This window comes from Anoplophora glabripennis, unplaced genomic scaffold (genome assembly GCF_000390285.2).
Source record: "Anoplophora glabripennis isolate ALB-LARVAE unplaced genomic scaffold, Agla_2.0 scaffold348, whole genome shotgun sequence".
NCBI lineage: Eukaryota > Metazoa > Arthropoda > Insecta > Coleoptera > Cerambycidae > Anoplophora > Anoplophora glabripennis.
In genome coordinates this window covers 162,594-183,248 of record NW_019416574.1, presented here as the reverse complement: position 1 = coordinate 183,248, position 20,655 = coordinate 162,594, and the positions used below count along the sequence as shown (strand labels likewise).

The 20,655-nt window shown below is 31.5% G+C and overlaps 1 protein-coding gene across 3 annotated transcripts in view; it reads right to left on the bottom strand.

Moving 5' to 3' along the window:
- Positions 1-20,655, bottom strand: part of LOC108910222 (alpha-actinin, sarcomeric) — a 150,260-nt gene that overhangs the window by 11,884 nt on the left and 117,721 nt on the right. For all 3 annotated transcript variants that reach the window (XM_018714773.1, XM_018714772.1, XM_018714771.1), the window contains 5 exons: positions 18,680-18,772; positions 18,393-18,623; positions 10,846-11,144; positions 6,881-7,160; positions 6,697-6,825 (listed from right to left, as the gene is read on the bottom strand). In XM_018714773.1, coding sequence (XP_018570289.1) covers positions 6,697-6,825; positions 6,881-7,160; positions 10,846-11,144; positions 18,393-18,623; positions 18,680-18,772 — 1,032 coding nt within the window. The remainder of the gene's footprint in view (positions 1-6,696; positions 6,826-6,880; positions 7,161-10,845; positions 11,145-18,392; positions 18,624-18,679; positions 18,773-20,655) is intronic.

The following is a 20,655-nucleotide window of genomic DNA, read 5'->3' as shown; positions in this document are numbered from 1 at the left end:
GTTAATAGAGTTAACATAATAACCAGAATATAAATATAATAAATAAAGTTGAATGATGTGTATTAGTGATGTAAAATAGCATGCTATTTACTTTTGGGTGATATATATCAAAGTATATATCAATATAGGTATATATCAGATGAATTTTGTTAAATATTGCTAATGCCTTGCTGATTAATTTGACACCAAATACATGTCATTTATATGAACTGTTAGAAAAGTTATCAAGTGATCTTTATTATTTTTCATATTTAGATCGGAATTTTTTATTTTTTTTCATCATATCTACATTGACACCTTATAGTAAAAGTAATAATCAATTTGAAATAGGTTGTTGTTTTAATTAATAAAATCATTATAATTATGATGGCAATGACTTCTAATTTTTGTTGTGTACTTAATATAATTCAATGACTGTTTATAGGCAAGTACACTGTTTATTAGCAATTTAGTTTTATCTACCTACAAATAAAAAATGGGAAGTTTCTAGAACAAGAAAATTTAGTCTGTATATCACAATACTTAAAAAAAATTAAAGATATAAAAATTGAAATAAAAATTATCAAAAACTTATGATAATAAAGAAACTGCTTTAAAGTAGTACTTACTTAAGGATGGGAAGGTAAATAATAAAAACTTAAAAAACAAAATAAACTTTACTCACATTTAACACTTAACAGAAAATATGGAAATAAATAAAATAAAACTAATAATAAACATATTTTGTTTTCCAATATGAAAAAATAAAAAATATAGTAAATCAAAATTAAGGCGTGGATAAATCACTGATCTTTTTCTGTAGCAAGTCTTCCAAATACAAAAAAATTGCCTGGCACGTACATAATTCTATCGTGTTCATTAGTGTCAGTGTCAATTGGGTCTTCCTCATTCTGTCCACTAATTATATTTAATTCATTTACCATATCCATATTTTGGTCATCTTCATCAATGGTTTCATTTGCTTCTTCTAAACCTTGCTCAATATTTTCAGAAAAAGTTCTCTGATTATTTTCAATATCAAATTCTTCGACACATTCATTTTCTAGATCTATATCTTCTGCCATTTCTTCGTCAATACTGTCTTCGCCATTAATATCATCAATTTGTTCATCATCAGTCTCATCATATATAATCAAGTCACTGTCCTCACTTGCTGTACTTTCACCCATTGCAATTTCTTCATCACTCTTAACTTCGGTTTCTTCTCCGGTAAGTAAATCGGTTTGTTGGAAATCTTCGTCATTTAATAACTGCAAATTGTATTTTACTGTTATTAACTTATTCGTTCTTTCTATGGTCAATCGATTTCGCTTTTTAGTTTTAGTCAAAGAGTACGTTTTCCAGTTGCGCTCACAACTAGCTGATGTTGGAGGGAAATTTAGTATTCTTGTGGCTACCTTTGACAACTCATAATTCTGGAAAAAACCCTTCCACCATATAGTAGGATTCGTACTGTTGGCAGCTCGCCAAATATTTGAATTACTAAATGGCCCTGCTCGGGCTTTATAATTTGCCAAATCTGACAATATTTTGTCCATATCGTAGTTCCGTATAGAAGCAAACTCAGCTATGAAATTCAAAGCTATATTCATATCATCTTCAGTCATTCTGTTACCTATTTCTTTCGGGTCCAAAAGATAAGCCGCTAATTGGACTGGGTGAAAAATAAAGGATTTTCTGTGTTCAAATATTTCTTTAGCCTTAATTATCTCTACATTATTTAGGAAATCCAACTTATTACAAAATAAGTCATCCAGTACTTTTATGTGGGAATATACTTTAGATAATAAAGAAGTATCTCCTTCCAGTGGTTTAGTAAATTCCGTAATAAAATTTACCTTAGGCCAAAACTCGTCCTCGTCTAAAATGTATCTACGAATTCGTGCGTCCACTATTGGACGAATATATTTATGCAACACAGCTGTTTGAAGAAAATCTTTGTTCTTTAAAACACTTACAAAAGATTGCACCATTGAGCCCCATCTGGTCTCAACATACGTTATTAGAGCAATTTCTTTATTACCATTATCGGTTAAATGAATTTCTTTTAAAACTTGCTTTGCCATATGCTTATTTTTGAAAAATTTTATAATATCTTTTATAGATGCAGTACATTTTGAAACTGAGGGCAGGCTGTAAAGATCTTTAAGGAGAAGGTTAATTCCATGAGCAATACATCCATAGGTTACTAAGTGTGGGTGTTTTTCTTTTAATAAACTCCATGCTAGTTTCATATTTCTCGCATTATCCGTCACTACGGCATCTACTTTTTGTGATCCCACTTCTTCTATAGCCTTAGATAACACATCTGCTATATATTGCTCTGTATGACTTTCTGTTTTACTATCTATCGTTTTGTAAAATATCGGTTCCGGTGTTGAAAATACTATATTTATTAAGGATATTCCGTTGATATCCGTCCAACTATCCGAAAGCAGGATCAGAGAATTGGCTTTACTTAATTTTTTACCAATTTTTTCCTGTATTAGATTGTGCTCCTTATCCAACAAACCTGTGGATATTTGATATCTTGACGGAGGACTGTAAGATGGTCGTATAGTTTTCAGAAATGTCTTGAAATATTTGTTTTCCACCAATGACAAAGGGGAACATGTGGCATATATTGCTCTAGCTAGTAGCGTATTCAATTGTAAACTTTATCACTTATGTGGTCGTAAAAGTTTAGAATGCTTGAATTTGAAGATTTTGTACTTTGTGTATCAGCAATAGGAATCTACAAAAATTATTTAGATACTTTGTAATCTTAGTAGGTAGATTTTTAATTAAATGGTTAAAAAAGTAGTACAATTTAAATGAGAAATTTAAGTAAGTAGATACCTGATTTTCTTTATTCTGAGAACTTCTGTTTTCTTGAGAAAACAACCTTTTAATTTCGGCTGGCGCTTTTGAACAAACTGATAAGTGTTTTTCCATTCTCCTAGGATTGGTTATAAACATTTTTTTACAATATATACAAGTACAGGTATTCCTCTCGAGTACCTTTTATAGTATTTCCATACAAGGTTTTGTTTACGTGGCATTTTGATTTTTGAATAACTTTTTATTTTATGATTTGCTTGACAATGACAAGCCACCTCAACTACCACCATAGATAAAAGAGTTAACTACCACACCACAAATTTTTTGTTTTAAAATGTAGGTAAGGTTAAGTTTGAAATTTGGCTTTGTTGGTGAAATGGCGGGAAAATTGATATATATCAGCTATTAACATATATATAATAGCCGATATGTATCAAAAATTGATATACAGGGTCGGAAAGTCCCCATGGTTCATCGGCAGTTACGTGAGAGCGATAAAGTAAGTCATAGAAATCCGTGCGATAGAGAAAGATGGCTATAATGAAGGCGTCTAATAGTCACCGCCCATTTCGCCCTTCCACAAATAAGAAGTGGATCTGCACACAAAAAAAATCAGACAAGAGTACGCTATTAATTTTGATATCAAAGCAAACTTGTATGAAAATAATAGAATAATTTGTAGTAATAACAAAAATTATTATATATTATATTACTATTTTTTTAATAATTTGTTATTTCAAAAAACGTCGAGTAATGTACCTACGTGTTGCAGCATACTGCATATTATTCTATTTTTTTAATTAACAATTTTGTCGTTTATAACAGTAACTTAACAAAATTAATTGCAAAATGTTGAATAAAAAAAAATAAAATAAACAGTGTAAACATTCCTTACTTTTTTAAAAATATATTATATAAGTTTATTATAAATGCACGGTTTCAATCATTCAATGTGCCAACTTAAATTTCTAATCACACTGAGATAGCATGTTTTCCAAACTTAATTTGAGATAGCACGTTTTCCAACTGAAATTTGAGATAGCATGTTTTCCAACCGAAATCTGAGATAGCATGTTTTTGTACTAAAGCGTCGATATCATGTTAAAAGTTTAATTCACCTAGTGCGACGCTAGTCAGATTCTCATAGTATCTACAGATTAGTAGGTCACTTTCTGCCAGTATGATCAAAGCAAACTTGGTAGCAGTAAGTATTGAGTGAATGGTATTTAAGATATGAAACATGGTAGATCAACCTACAAATAGCTAAATCGTTCGTCGGTCATCTCACCTATGTCATACTGATGAGAACTAATAAGTTCAAAACAGGTCTACATCAGTTGATTCATATAATGAATAATCTTTGTCGTTTACTTACTACATATTACGGGTGTGATTTAATACTGGATGGGGCATATAACCTACAAAGTAGTTGTTTCCCATAAATATCATCAATTAAAAAGTTTAATTCACTTAGGCCCAGTACTTAAAGTTCTAATTAAAAGCATTGGTTAATGCCGATAAAAAAATAATTATTTAATAAATATCTACTACTGTATTTTGAGCTACATCTACTAGAACATTAAGTTTAAAGTAGGTACCATTCAGCCAGACTAGAAACATTTGCCAAGGTAGACTCATAAATGCAACTGTAAGAGAAACGGATATATCTGTTTACCTATATATATATGTAATAAAATTAAATGGAAAACAAGAAATAGAAGTTTAATTTAATATTTTTTCTTTTAATTACACTGATATGGTGATGGAGCACTGAGAGATTTCTAACCTCAATCTTCAATGTGTGTTGCGATGTTTTGACTTAGTTCTGAACATAATTTCTTATAATTACCTACTAATCTTTAAAATAAAGAGGTTGTAATAAATGTTGAGTTTCTTATAAAATACAGTAAAAAACAGTCGCATACCTTAGTCTGTAAAAAAAACTCCTGAGCCCATTTATTTAAATTATTTCATCGATCTTGAACTGTATACAGGGTGTTTCTTAAATAAGTATGTTCCTTGAAAAGAGTGATAGAGGGCACAAAAATAATCAGCTTTTATTATTACTTATAAAAAAACACATGAAGGATTAAACAAATTTAAAATCATCCTTGGTGCAGCAGCCAGCTGTATCTGATGTCAAAGCTGCGTCGCTTTAAATTTTGTGTTCGAAAATGCTGAAATTTATTCAAACCTCGTAACACAAAAATTAAATGAATAAACTAATTACTTTCCAATAGATGACATGCTCTACAAAAATTGTTCAAAGTTGTTTCCATGTGCGAATAAACATGCCTCCAAACGACGGCAAAAATTCTGTCACCAAAAACACAACACCACACATTCACTGAAAATCGTTGCTGGAACCGAAATCTCTGTACATGAGAATTTGCATCACACCAATAGTGAATGATGTGAAAATTTAGCAAGCCTTCTCTAGTAAACATTCATCCGTAAAAAGCAGCTTACTTGTAAAATCCGGATCTTGTGCTATTTGATGTCGAAATCATTGGCAAAATTCCACACGGAGCTGAAAATCATTGTTATTTAATGCCTGAACCCTTTGTACGATAAACCCTTTGTATGATAAGCGTGTAATAATTGTTCCCGTAGTACATGGTACTGTTAGATACACCCACTTTTAGGACAATGTCACTAGTGTTGTGTCTCCGATTTTCCTCAACGAGGTTTATGCTTTCTTCATATGTCAGGTGGACATTCTCGGTATACTTTAACCTTTGAACTGCCTTTTGCACTGTTCTACTGTTAGGTTGTCGTCTATTATGGTATTGGACCGCATTCAAACGACAGGTCTCATTTAAATTGTAATGTCATTCTCCCATTCTCCCTTCATTAACATCATATCTGCTAGTTCTTGATCAGAAAACATTTCATATGCCGGCTAAGTAATACTGCAATACACAACGCACGTGCACAAGATGCACAGAATCGGCTTACATTTATGATTAACTTCCTTGATTAATTTTCTCGAAAACAGAAGCATTTGGACCATTAATAAAAGCTGCTCATCTTCGGGTTCTCCATCACCCTTTTCAAGGGACGCACTTATTTCAGAAACACCCTGTATATGCGCTGATCATTAATAAATTGAATGACTTTGTAATCATCTTCAAAAATGTCTTCAAAATCGAGATCCATTTGAAAATAACATAAAATTTCATAGAATTATTCGGAATTCGATTAGGTATCTGTTTCTCTGCTGTGAAATTCAAATTAGAATTAATGAAATATGGAATGCCGTTTGGTAGAATTCGACTGTAGATTAACTCAACGATCAGTTTTAGCAGCGGGTTGGTAGGCCTGTTAATTTAGCAAGATCAGCGTTAACCAGACGTTAGTTGTTAACCAAGAAAAAAGTACAAAGTCCATGAATTAAATTTTAATGGTCCCATATCTTTAGTTAATCAAGAAGCAAAGTACCGGGCCTGTGTGACACTAGTCATGCTGTCATAGTACCTTTTGATTAGATCACTCTCTGCCAGCAGGTACAAAGCAGTGCTTTGTGCCAGTAGGCACTGAGTAACAATGTCATTAGAATTTAACAGATACTTTTTTAAGTTAAATCTCACCCACACTTAAATGAGTAAATTTTACCAAGATGACAGCACAATATTTAAGCTTTAACTTAAAGCTATGTTAAAACACATGTTTAAAAACAAAATGATTGAAGATGATTGATGATTTGAAATTTTGTAGTTAATTGAAACAAATATCAATTTGTAATGTGCCACAAATATTTCTAATAATAATGATATTTTTCAGAACTTTTTTCTCTTCAAATAATCCTCGTGGAACAATTTTTTGCAAATGAGGTGATTCAAATTTAAATATTGTATTTAATACAAAAGAACTTACATGGGCTGTTAGAGTAGTGTAAGGATTCTCTAGCCCTCCAGGTACTTGGTGCTGCTTAACAATAGATTCTACTTCCCTAACAAGTCCTACAATGCTTTGGTACTCCTTGTCAGCTTCTCCCAATGTTGCCTGAAATCAGTTGTTAAGTCATTACCTTCACACGAATCTTATTCCAAAATTATACCTTGAAATGATGATGTGCATCAATAAGTCCTTGGATTTCTTCAACGGTATGAACAATGAAGATATCCACTAAGTCCTCACGGGTTCCATCCAACCAGTTATTGAATGGAGCTGCACGTTTAGCAAATTCCAAGTGGAGAATATCGATCTTTTCTAGAATCCTTTCCGCGTCATCTAATGCTTGACGACGACGCTGCGTTAGGGCTCCTAGTCTGTCCCATTGGTCACAAATGCGTTGGCACCTTGCATTCACACTGACACTGTCGTGGTATTCCAAAGTACTGGAGAAATTTACGTAAGGATTAAAGAAAATTTTAAAGTTATATAATAAGTACAAACGACAATTGAGAAAATAATCTAAACAAATTAAGTAATTACTTGAATTACTTATTTCATTGGAGTTTGGTTGTTACGACTCCACTTTTACTGATATATTTGTAACACATTTTGCTAGAATAATTTTCAGTTAACTGTTCAGTAGGTATGATATAATTTAACTGTTCCTTGAGATGTTATAACCGAACCCCACTGTACATACAGGGTGATTCATTAACAATGGGAAAATCGAAAGCTGAAGATACTACACATGAAATGGTGACGCAAACATGCCTTATCCGAAAGTTGATAGTTTCGGAAATACAAGGTGTTGAAAGTTGAAATTTTAAATCGTTTTTTTTTGCGATTATTCTGAAAATATGTAAGTTAGGAACTTGAAAATTTGTGAAACTATATTTTTTTAAGCGACAAATAAGATGTGTGTTGCAATTTCAGCGTTGCTCATAGAGGGCGCCACTTACGACAAATTTTACCGAAAATTTAGTTAATAACTTTTTACCCTGTATGTCTAACATGAAATTTGATTCAAAATCTGAAAGAGCAATCATTTTTCCATTAATTATGTATTCTTGTTTCATTTCGGTACCTCGATCCGTTTTCGAGAAAAATCGATTTAACGAACATTATGTTTTGATAATACGAGAAATTAAAAGCAAAACAAACTAAGTGTTTCTTCATGTTATTACAACAATTAACAGTAAAACAAATGAAATACTGAATAATGATTTAAGGTAATTGTTCGAAGAATCCACCGTTGACACTAATACACTTTACATGTTTTCTGAGAGATCTTCGGGTTTGAAACAACATATTGGGATTGCATCTGACTTCGTTGGCAAATGCTGACATAGCCAATCCAGCGATTTGGAAAACTGCATCTAAATATGCACGCACTGGCCGAGAAAAATGCGGTGGAGCTCCGTCGTGCATGACCACATGTCTCTTCTTAAATAAGCCTTCAAGCCGTGGAAGAATTTTTGCTTGGCCACCCAGAAGTCCGGACTTCAATCCTCTTGATTATTCTTTTTGGTCTCGAATGAGAGATATAGTTTACAAAGAATCTATTGGTTTGCATGAAGAGTTGTGGCAAAGAATACAAATTGCTGCCAACAAAGTCAGACGCAATCCCAATATGTTGTTTCAAACTCGAAGATCTCTAAGAAAACTTTGTGTAAAGCTATCAGTGTCAACAGTGGATTCTTCAAACAATTACTTTAAATCATTATTACGTATTTCATTCGTTTTATTGTTATTTGTTGTAATAACATCACGAAACACTTAGTTTGTTTCGTTTTTAATTTCTCGTATTATCAAAACATAGTGTTCGTTAAATCCATTTTTCTCAAAAACGGATCGAGATACCGACATGAAACAAGAGTACATAATTAATGGAAAAATGATTGCTCTTTCAGGTTTTAAATCAAGTTTCATGTTAGACATACAGGGTAAAAAGTTATTAACTAAATTTTTGGTAAAATTAGTCGTAAGTGGCGCCCTCTATGAGCAACGCTGAAATTGCAGCACGCATCTTATTTGTCGCTTCAAAAATATAGTTACACAGATTTTCCAGTTCCTAACCTACATATTTTCAGAATAATCACAAAAAAACTATTTAAAATTTTAACTTTCATCACCCTGTATTTCCGAAACTATCAACTTTCGGATAAGGCATGTTTGCGCCAATGGTCACCAATTCATGTGTAGTATCTTCAGCTTTCGATTTTCCCATTGTTAATGAATCACGCTGTATATCACAATACAGGTTGTCCAAATATTCCATGCAGGTACTCAGAACTGCCACAGATTCTTGGGGTTAATCTAACTATTTAAAAATTGACATAACCCCTATTCGAATTATTAATATTGGCAAAAAAAAAGATTTTTCTGAAATAACCAACTCTAAAATGCCTTATCCGATTTAAATGAAAATTGGTATGCTGGTACATGTGTCAAGATGTCACTTTTTAATATAGTAACAGAAATAAATAGGTAATTATTGCTATAGATATGGAAAGAATAGATGCACCACTAAGCAAATAAAATGTCGGTATTTTTTTTAGATGAATTTACAAGTAAATGTTTTCCATAGTTATGAAACAATGTCCCATATAAACTGATGGTTCTGGCAAATGCAGATAGGTGACAATTTTGCTTGGTACACTTCCAGAAGTATGGATTCCAACTGTCTGGACTGTGCATTTACCATTTCTATAAGTTAGGAAAAATCGGTCGTGGGGCGTCTGTTTATTACGCAGGGTTAAATATTTGTTAAATAATTCTACAGATTTTACTTTTCCCTCAAACTCTGAAGTGATCACAAATATTCGGGGCCTGTTGGTCTTTGTTTTAGTTACATGAACAACCAGATTTGTTTTTTCATGCTCTATGTCACTTACTTTTACATTCAAAAGTTCTTCATTACGTAAAGCCCAGCAGTGCCAAACACAACACAAATCTAAAATAATTACTACACTTATATCAAATTATTTTTGAAAAATTTGTATAAATTCTTCATCAACAAGATTTTATTTGGTGCATTTAGTAAAAATTGAAGTATATCCTCTTGTGAAAGAGTTTTGGACTTTTTCCTTTTGTTTTAAAAACGCCATAAGTTTTTTATATCTACTAATGTCAGCATCATTTTTTACTGAAAGCGTTGCTTTCACCAAAAATAATACGACCATATTGACGGAGAATACTCTTTCGATAACTCGGAAAAATATGCCAGTAATACATTTTCATTCTTTTTTAATTCCGTGTTTCCATGTTTCTTGTGCCATTCGACTGATTTTTGTGGTACAATTTTGAAACACGTTTCAAATGACTTTTCCCGAATTTCAGCCGGCGTGCACTGAATGTCTTCCATCATTTTCTATAAATAATAATTCGTGACGAAACTTTTACTGTTGGGGTTGTGACAGCAACAAACGATTTCTGATTAATGTCATACAGTAATGGCTATGTTGATAAATATTTGCATTAGGTAAAATGCTTTGCTTTTGGAAATCACTTAGGCAATGCAAGGCTCTATTGATGGTTGGCGATAAAATAATTTATTCTGTTCCTTTGAAGGAACAATCTTTCCATGTAATAAATTTTTAATAATTCATTCATCCACCATTCTTATTTCTGTTATAAAAAAATTATATATGACAAATGGTAGCTAATGTTCATTCTATCCTATACCACTGAACTACACAATGCAGCTCTTAAGTTTTAAGATTGATTGTGGTGAAGTGAGTGGAGGTATTTATGTGCAGTCAACGGAACTACGTAGTGGGAAGCCTTCCGAGCAACCGAACAAAATTTATAACAAAAAATTTATAAAAAAAACAAGCAATAATTATCGGTCATTTCAATAATTGAGTACATACTTGAGTAGCTTTTTACTTAAAAAATCTAAAAACGAATTAATATGTCAAGAAGTGATTAGCATATTAAATTTCATTTGAATAAAATACAGTATTTAGAGTTATTTGAAAAAATTAGCAAACTTAACTCTAACAAATAACTGAAGCAACTTTCGATAAAAATAAGTTAGTTGAATCCATTGCAATTAAATGTACACCTAATATTGGGATATCATATATAAGTAATCAATAACAATAAACAACACTAAACAATATTTACTTAAGTTCCTGAGCAATAGCAGCAATCTGTTCAACACGGTCCTGATGAGCGGCAAGATCTGATTCAAAGGCCTCATGTTTCTTTTTAAGGGCCTTGAGTTCGTTGAGACGACACTGCCTAAAGTCCTGACTTTGGAGCATTTCTTCCTTACCACGTGTCCATTCCTCATGGGCATCAGCTTTATGTTTGAATTTCTGGGCCAAATGCTCCAAGCGTTCGAGACGCATCATCTCGGACAGGAGCCATTCCTCAAATGATTTCTCAGCATGCTCTAGGCCCTTCCATGCATTTGCAATGTCCTAAAGAATGATACTTTATCACACAATAGACCTATAACTTTATATCAAATTTCGACATTACCGATGGTTTATGCATTTATATGAACATCTTTTAAGAATATAAAACACTCAATTACTGGCCATACACCAGCGGAACAAACTGTAGTTGATGATCAAGTGGGACCAATTACAAAGCCCGGTGAATTTTATTTGGAGATTCCGATCCATCGTGTACTGATTGCCTAGTAAGGGAATCATAAATTTAAATGCTAGGAGTTGATAAGCTGGCAAATTTCAAATATTAGAAATGACTAACTTAAATCTATAATAAGGCTTATGTTCCTTTCATTGTGCATGAAGTTCATGAGCTCAAAAAGGCAATAGCGAGTAAGGGTGTTCATTACTTTAAAAAAATATTGGTGGTTGGGCACAATCTAAAATTATTGTGAGAAACGTATGAACACAACATAATGATAAATGTGTTGAATAATAAAATTTCCTACAAAATCATTAGATCTTATTTATTTATTTGAAAATACACCGTTCTATGGTTACACCCAATTACAGCTAGGACAGAGGGGTGTGGATGGGAAATTATATTAGAAAAAAAACCATAATGAAACAAAAAAGAGTCAATGTAACAGAAAGTAGTAAAATTAATGTTTAAAATATGATTTGAGTTGTAATTAAAAATGTTAATGTCACTGCAATAGGTACTTAATATGAATTCTACACATAAAATGTAAAGGAAGATTTTGTAACAAGATTGATCGCGCTTTTCCCAGATGAAATGTTCGTGATATCAGGATTGTAGCAAATTTTCTCTTGTAACTGATGGGATTATAGATGAACAATCTATTGTGAATAATTTTCCCAGACAGCACCATATATTCTGAGAATATTCTCTAGACCTTCTAAAAAGATTATATATATTCTGAATAAACCTAGAATATTCATAGAATATTAATATGCTTATAAAATATTCGTAGAAGATCCCTTTTTAAATATGCATATGATATTCTCCATAGATATGCTAATAATAATATCTCAGGAATATTCTTCAACTAATATTCCTAATACATTCTCAATAGGATATACGTAGTTTAAAAAAACTGTAATTTTTAATTAATAGGCAATAAAACGGAATACCTATTCTAATTTAACAATTTGGAGGCCCTATTTAAATCGAATTTGCGCTTATTCCAATTTTATGCAAAAAGTTGAAAATTAATCAAAATATTATGTTGTTAATGTTGGTAGTACCTGTCGTATGTTTTGTATTTGTAGTTGCCAGTTGGTAATTCATTGCAGTTGGTTAGAAAATGGTTAGCAATGTTAGGTTAACATGTTCTTGTCCATCAATACAATATATTATAATTTGCACCGAGTACAATTTAATCAATTTACAATAATAAGTGCTGCATAAACAATTAATTATTATTATTAAAGTATTTTGTATTTTGCACAAAGCAGGTTTAATGCTTTGTGGTGTTTGGTATGCTTAAGATTGATTAGAATTAGAAACTGTGACAAAATGGCAGAAAGAAGAAAGGAGACCTGGAGACCATATAAACTACAAAGTAAGTTTCCTTTAATGCTATACTATTATTTGTTTAAATTAACGAAATGACAAGAAAACGAATGTGGTATGTATTGGCAGTTTCATAGAGATTAATGAAGTTACAACAAAACTACCTTCATAAAATTCATTGGAAAAGAACTCATCTAGTGGAAGTGTCACTAAGCCTAAATCTTTGCAAAATTCCGTCCTAGAACTATCTCTTATAAAACCCAGAAATACATTATAATCCTAACTATACTACTAGTAACACTGAGATTGATACGTTATTTGCTGAGATCTTAGTCAATCTCTCAGGTATATAGAACTGGCTTTAGTTATAAAATGAGCTTGGGCCAATCACTTCTTGTTTTCATTTTTACACTTCTAACGTTTATTGTGGTGGAGAAAATAGGAATACATTTTCTACTAAAAGTTAAAGAAGTAGGTACGTTCAATTGAAAATAGTAATGATATCAAAAAAGTGGAACCGTTTTATCTAAAAAGGTTCTTATGAATATTATTAGTTCAAATTTTTTTCACATATTGACATACAGTCCAGCAAAAAGAAAATGCAAAAATATATATTTTTGTTTCAGAATTGGTAACCGAGAAGAAATAGACTGAGAGAGATGCCAGAAATGTTATTAGTGAAAAAAATAAAATAAAATAAATAGTTAACCAATTTATTATTAAGAGTAGTTATTACCCTCGTCCCATATTTTATATTTTTAGCCATGAATATTAGTCTAATTAAATGGGCCTTTAAATCGCAATTTTGATCAACTTGCCTGAATTTTTTATATAAGTTAGTTTAAGGTATATAATAACAATTAAATGACAGTAATTTTTTTTTTCAAATAAAAAATTCAGGCAAGTTGACCAAAATTGTGATTTAAAGACCCATATAATTGGACTATATTCATAGTAAAGTTTAAAACATAGGTTCATAGAACATTACTAACATGTTCAGAGAACATACCCAGAAATATTCATGTAATATCTATCATATTCAATTTCACATCTATAATATATTCTAGGTAGGTACATTCTTATAATAATCTGACTAATTAAATATTGTACCAAGTATATTCGTTTAAGAATATTCTGATTTTAGATATTCTATATATATATTCCTTGAATATTTCTGAATATCTACAGAATATTTCAAAATGTATATTCTAAGTTTATCTGAGATATTCCAATATGATGATTCTATGAATATTCTCAAAAGTATAAATATATTTAAAACAGATTCTAGGAATAACCAAATGTTAAATCGAATATACTTGGATTATTCTGGGAATATATATTGCTGTCTGGGTTATAAAGAAAAATGTGGGAAAAATATTCATGTATAGCACTAAACAGGAAAATAGAAAATGAGTCAAGAAGACTACGTTGAGGATACTTAATACATGGGTGGATAAGCACCATGGGCATAAAATGTAGTAATTTCAAAAATCTTTTAGATATTTTCTAACAAGTAAAACATAGTAAAGCAGTTTCAAAGAATTTATGTTAATCAAATTGTTGGTACTTCATACAATGGAACCCAATGTTCTAAAGCCTGTATAGACAATGCAATTTAGTTGCAGCAACAGAATTGTGGGGATAAAATTGCATGCTTATTATCACACAATGGGACAGAATTGCTGCAAGTTGTTTAGTTTGCAGTAGTGTTACCAAGTGTGCATTGTTTAACATGTAAAATATCTTGTATGTATCTTTTAAAAAATTATTTTTTATTCAAAAAACAAAACATTGCATTGAATGAAAATTTAAAAGTAAATTGCTGTATAGCTTTAATAGTGGCTTTAACGGTGTTACTAACTACAGCCATGACCAACAGCTAACAACAGTTAGGTTGGTAATATACAAATCTTCATAAGTAACTAGAATCCATGCAATTTTCTTGCACGGAATAGAGCGTGTTCCAATTCATGCAATTCAGTTGTCGGAACAGAATTGCATAGTCTGATAAGAAAAATTTCATGGATTCTATAGCGGTAACCAAATCCCTGCAACAAAATTGCATTGTCTGATACAGGCTTAAGTGTCTCACCTGCAATATTTGCGATATGTGTGAAAAAGTTAGTTGCGGATAAAAAATAACACTAAGATCCCCGAATGTGGCTGGTCTTTGTAAGTTTATGTTATTTAAATTATAACTAAAAAATAAAAAGATAATTTGCGAGTAAATCAGGTACACCGGAAGAAGGTAGAAATTCAATAAATTAAAAACCATTGTAAACAACATACTGGCTTCTACTGATTAAATATGATTTCAGTAACTGCAAAAGTGGATTAGAAAAGCCTATTTCAGACTGGTTTAAAAATATTTTATGATGAATCATGGTATCTGGGTCTCCTGTGCGTATTATCTGGAATGCTTTTAACAAACCACTGTATCCCAACAAATGGCACAACCAGCAGAAGGGCAGAAGACCCTCTCAAGTTTTTGAGCTGTTACCACAAAATTGTTCCAAAATATACTCACGGTTTAATATGAAAAAAATCTATTTTTTCTTTGTTATTCTAGAGGTTTTTTGCTGAAAACAGATCACTTTTTACAAGTAATATCAAAATATGTATTTATTTACACACGACCATAATCCCCTCAACCTTCTAATTTTTTTTTTGATCGCAAGCATCACATTTGCAATTACTCGTTTCTTTTTTCCTCAATCCTCCTTTTACATGTAAAGAAAAGTAAACATTATAATTTCAATCCACTATTTTTTTTTAGTTTATTCAAAGGATGAAATGAACTGCCTTAAATGGATCAACTTCTACCATTGCCTTATTTAGGATGACATTGAAAGTGGAGTTTTCTTCTTTAGGTTGTTTTTATTGTTCCAGTTTTGTTTATTAGGAAATGCATTCAAAAAAATAACAAAAAATTAAAAAATTTAAAACGTAAGAAAACTTACTCATTTTGAAATTTAACTAACAATTGTAGAGTCTGTAAATATTACAAGAAATATTACTTGGACTATTTTGTCTTATCCACCTATCAAGGAATATATCATTTAAATAACCATGAATTTCATGTCATAAGTGATGATGTGCCATCATATAAAAACTACATATATCTTTTGACACATATTCAGTGGTAAGTCTTGTTAACATAACAATTATGGCAAATTATTTAGCAAAACATGTACACATTTGACATCACTTACAGCGTTTTCTATTCCTTTGCACTTTTGTCCATCCTCTACTATTATATCTAATAATAAAGGATGGAAATAGTGCTTATTGAGTGCAAAAATACAGATGAATGAAAAACGTTGTTAATTTGAAGAGTAAAATAAAATGTCCAATAAGAGCACCTACCAATTAGACAAGGCGAAAACCTCGCATTCGTGGGAGAAATTTTCCGACTCGATTTTTTTGCATATTCAGATTCGTGAGATGTTCCTTAACATGAATCGAGATGATGCCGGCCGGAAATCTGGTGCTCATTTGTTTAAACAAACTTTTTTTAAACAAATTGTAAAAATAGGAATTTTTTTTAGGTTTTTTTTGCACGTTATAAATAAAAAAGTTCCTGTGCACTATGCCTCTAAAATTGATAGCTTGAAAGTTATAAACAATTTAAGTTGTTAAAAATGCGAAAATGACGATTTTCAACGGCCGATTTCCGGGTTAAAAATTGTTATTTTTAATGTTGCCAGGTACCTAAATTAAAGTTTAAACATCCCCCTACAAGATGCTGAAGAGTTTTTGTGACTCGCATTATTCTAAAGCTTTGTTTTTTAATTGTTAATAAAGCGCTATGAGCCGTGCGCGCGCCTCTCTCATACGCGGATTCACTATTTCGTCTAGCGGATTCAGCTTATGTTCTTATTTGAATTTAGCATTCTAAGTACTATTACTGCTCCTAAAATAATAAAAAAATTGATTATTTAAATTTCATAACTCATAATAATTTTATTTAATTAATTCAAAACTGTACGAATAGAGTGAAAAAAAAAATAAATAAAAGGGCAATAGTATCAAATACATTTGAATTTTATTAAAGAACATTTATTTAATACTGCATCTTATTATTATCATCACACATTTATTCAATCATATGAATTCTCACACTGTTCTATGTTACAACCACATAACAACCACATAGTCTTTTCCTACAAGAACAAGCTTTAGTCTTACAGTTTCTTGTACATTTACATTGTTTAACTAAGTCTTTGGGTAATTCACCTGTTTCATTTTGATAACCAAAAGCTGTGAAATCCAAATATTGATATTATTGAGGAAAAATAACTTTATTAACAATTAAAAAAACAAGGTTTTAGAATAATGCGAGTCCCAAAAACTCTTCATCATCTTGTAGGGGGATGTTTAAACTTTAATTTAGGTACCTGACAACATCAAAAGTAACAATTTTTAACCCGGAAATGGGCCGTTGAAAATTGTAATTTTCGCATTTTCAGCAAATTAAATTGTTTATAACTTTAAAACTATCAATTTTAGAGGCATAGTACATAGAAACTTTTTGTTTATAATGTGCCAAAAAACCTATAAAAATTTTTTCCGGAGTGAAAAAACCTATTTTCACAATTTGTTTTAAAAAAGTTTGTTTAAACAAATGGGCACCAGATTTCCGGCCGGCATCATCTTGATTCATGTTAAGGAACATCTCACGAAACTGAATATGCAAAAAAATCGAGCCGGAAAATTTCTCCCACGAATGCGAGGTTTTCGCCTTGTCTAAATAACAATCCCTAATCTGCAAATTATTACTCAAATTTAGTTTTCTGAATTGCATGTGGATTTTCTACTAACTACAAGAGTGTAATTCTAAGTTATTTAATCTGTTGCGACTAAATATTGTCTTGTCAATTAATAATAACACATGTCTTGTAAAATTTCTCTCATAATGTAATCAATATTCTAGCATGTTCTGTGTATCTTTCACAATGTTCTTGTTATTGAATTGTACTGTATTTAGTGCTTATTGTATGAAAAAAACAAATCCCCATTGGGCGGGATGGACTCTTAAATTACTATGAAATTGACCAAAGTGGGATTAATCCAAGAGCGATTTTCTCAGAAACCGTTAAAGATAACGATTTGAAACAAGAGTACCTTTTTAACGTAAAACAGTTCGGGAAAACGGAATTTGCTGTCCAATTTATTAAAAAGTCAAAGATGAAAAAGTTACACACGCAAAGTACCAAGGGCCCCCCCGTACCCATCCCAATGGACCTTGTGGAAATAAATGGATTAGTCCATCAAATTGCTCAACAAAATTTAGCTGTGTATACCAAATTTCATTCATTTATCACAACGCGATTGAGAGATATTGCAAAAAATGATTTCCATTCCTCCCTCGTCAATGGGTCCCTGTGCCCTTAGGAAGCATTTCCGGACCCATGTTCATATGAACTTTTTTACTTAGTTTTGATCATAGAATCGGCCTGTTCAGGGTTGGCAGCTAATTATGAGACACCCTGTATTCCAGTTAACAAAAGAGTTTAAAAGTTATTTAAAAACATATATAAATTTATACCTACAAATAACAGTTAAAATTTATTTTGTATTAGCGGTCTTAAATTAGGACAATCTTCGACGGAATTGGTCCGACTAGAGTGGTCAGTGTTTATCGATCAAATGGAATTCATTAAAAAGATCTACTGATGTATGGCCAGATACGCATTTATTTTTACTGATCAATAAAATAATAATAATAAGATACTTACAGAAACCATTTTACCTTCCGTGGGCATATAGGCCGGCCTGTTAGACAACCGCAATTTGGTCTGCAGCGTGTTGAAGTTGGTCTCCAATTTCGCTTTCTGTTCAACACGTGGTGGTTTATGCTTGCGACGATAAGTTCGGTATTCCTCCAGTTTCTTTTGAACACCTGCAAGAGAGTTGTCTGTCTGTCGCGACGCTAACCATGGCATGGTGCGACGGATCCATTCCAGTAGCTAAGTTTTTCATAAATGGTATTTAAATATTTACTGATATAAGTGACTATACTTACGTCGCTTGCAAGACGTTCATATTCTTCCATGAGGCGTTCATTTTCTTGGTTCACCTTGAGGACCTTGCAGATTCTATTTGCAGCGGTCTCAGCCTAGCAACAAGATTTTATGAGAAAATGTTTTTAGAAATATACAGGTATAACAAGATACCACCGTTAACTATTTTTCAATAAATATCCATAGTTTTATAACTGAAAACACTGGTGAATCAAAATGTTACTCAGAACAAAGTTTAAATATGTAATAGTTTTTAAAGAGTGAATATGAAATACTTTTAATTTAACTGTCTTTTTGTTTTATCAAATGATGAAGTGATGAGATTATTATTTCAATGTTATAAAATAAAAAAATATGTATAATTAAATATATGAAAATACGTTTTTTGGAAATTGTTAACAAATGGTTAAATTATTTTATTCAAATTTGAAATGTATTGTAGTAGTTTTGGTTTTTAGTATCACAGTCGAAGGAAGTTGCCATAGAATTTACATACAGGGGCTTGATTTTTGAAAACAGGAGAATTAGTTCATTAGAGAAAATTACGTCATTTTCTCTTGACACACAGATAATGTGATTTTTGAAATTTTCTTGTGGAATATTTTCTCTAGATATCAAGAGAAATAATTCCACAGGGTTTTGTCGGGGGAATTGGCGTTTTCTCCGAATAGTTTGAATCCAAATGTCATCTCATGCTCATGCGCGAAAAGTCACTTCATTCATTCGCTGTTCGAAGGTGCGTAATCATTTGAAATTTGAAATTTGTAATGGATCCAAATAATTTATTATTAATTCTAAATATAATGAATAATTTGCAAGCTGCAGAAATTGTAAACCATCCGCGACAACATTAATTAAACCATTTAAAGTTTCAGCAATATCTGACCACTGTTTTTGGGCCTTTTTGTGAGTGAAAGTAGAAGAAAACTTTCATTTTAAAAAGTTCTTCGTTGTTTCTAAGCATATTAATTTCTTTTTTGCGCTTTCGACGTGAACGAACGCTTCATCATAATTATAATAATATTAAATTTTTTGTGTTTTCAAATATACTTCTATTCAAATTGAAGTTATATTAAATTACTACGAATATCATGGAGATGTCTAGTCTCCCTGACGAATATAATGACATTTACAAAACAAACTTCAAAATCAAATCAAGTGACTAAACATCAGGGTCGCCAATAATGGCACTGAAATATTGAAGAAAACTCTGCCCGCTGATTGGTCAGTTGCAAATATATCCTCGACATACGGCATAAATTAAATTCTCTAGAGAATTGGATTCCTTCAACGTTCAAAAATTAGTGTTTAAGTTTTTAAGAGAAATTTGTCAGGTGAATTTTTTCTCTGGAGAATCAGTTCTCCTGTTTTCAAAAATCAAGCCCCAGGAGTGTGTTTTGCATAGGTACTCAGTATTTTTCATATCCTACTTGTTTCTCTGTTAATTAGCTAGAAACTAATAATTAATAATTAATTACTAGGACTGAATTAATTTTGAAGGATTTACACTAGATGGTGTAATGTAATATTATTATATTGTATAGGACTTCTGTAACTATATTCATGACAAAGGTCTGTCATTACGCTACACGGTCCGTAAAAAAAGAAGATCGAGTAATAGACAGAAATTATGGGCGTTACTTATCTCATACTACGTCACAAGATGTCTAACCTTTAGAATTCATGTTTGTTTACATGTGACTTAACTATACTCCGCGGTCGAAATTATAAAGAGTGACATAATATAAAAACACTATTACCATAATGCGTATAAAATATAAAATGATTTTTATACGGTTCAATATTATTTATCTTTGTGCCGCTCGCTACGCACATCGATAGAATCTATAATCGTCTAGAGACCGAGTTACACTGAACGTCGATCTATATTCTATCTCTGTCTTTTGCACTTGGTAGAGAATAGGGAAATGCTTTTTTAGTGGGTGTAAACGGACTTGATTTAACCCGTCCTGAGAAA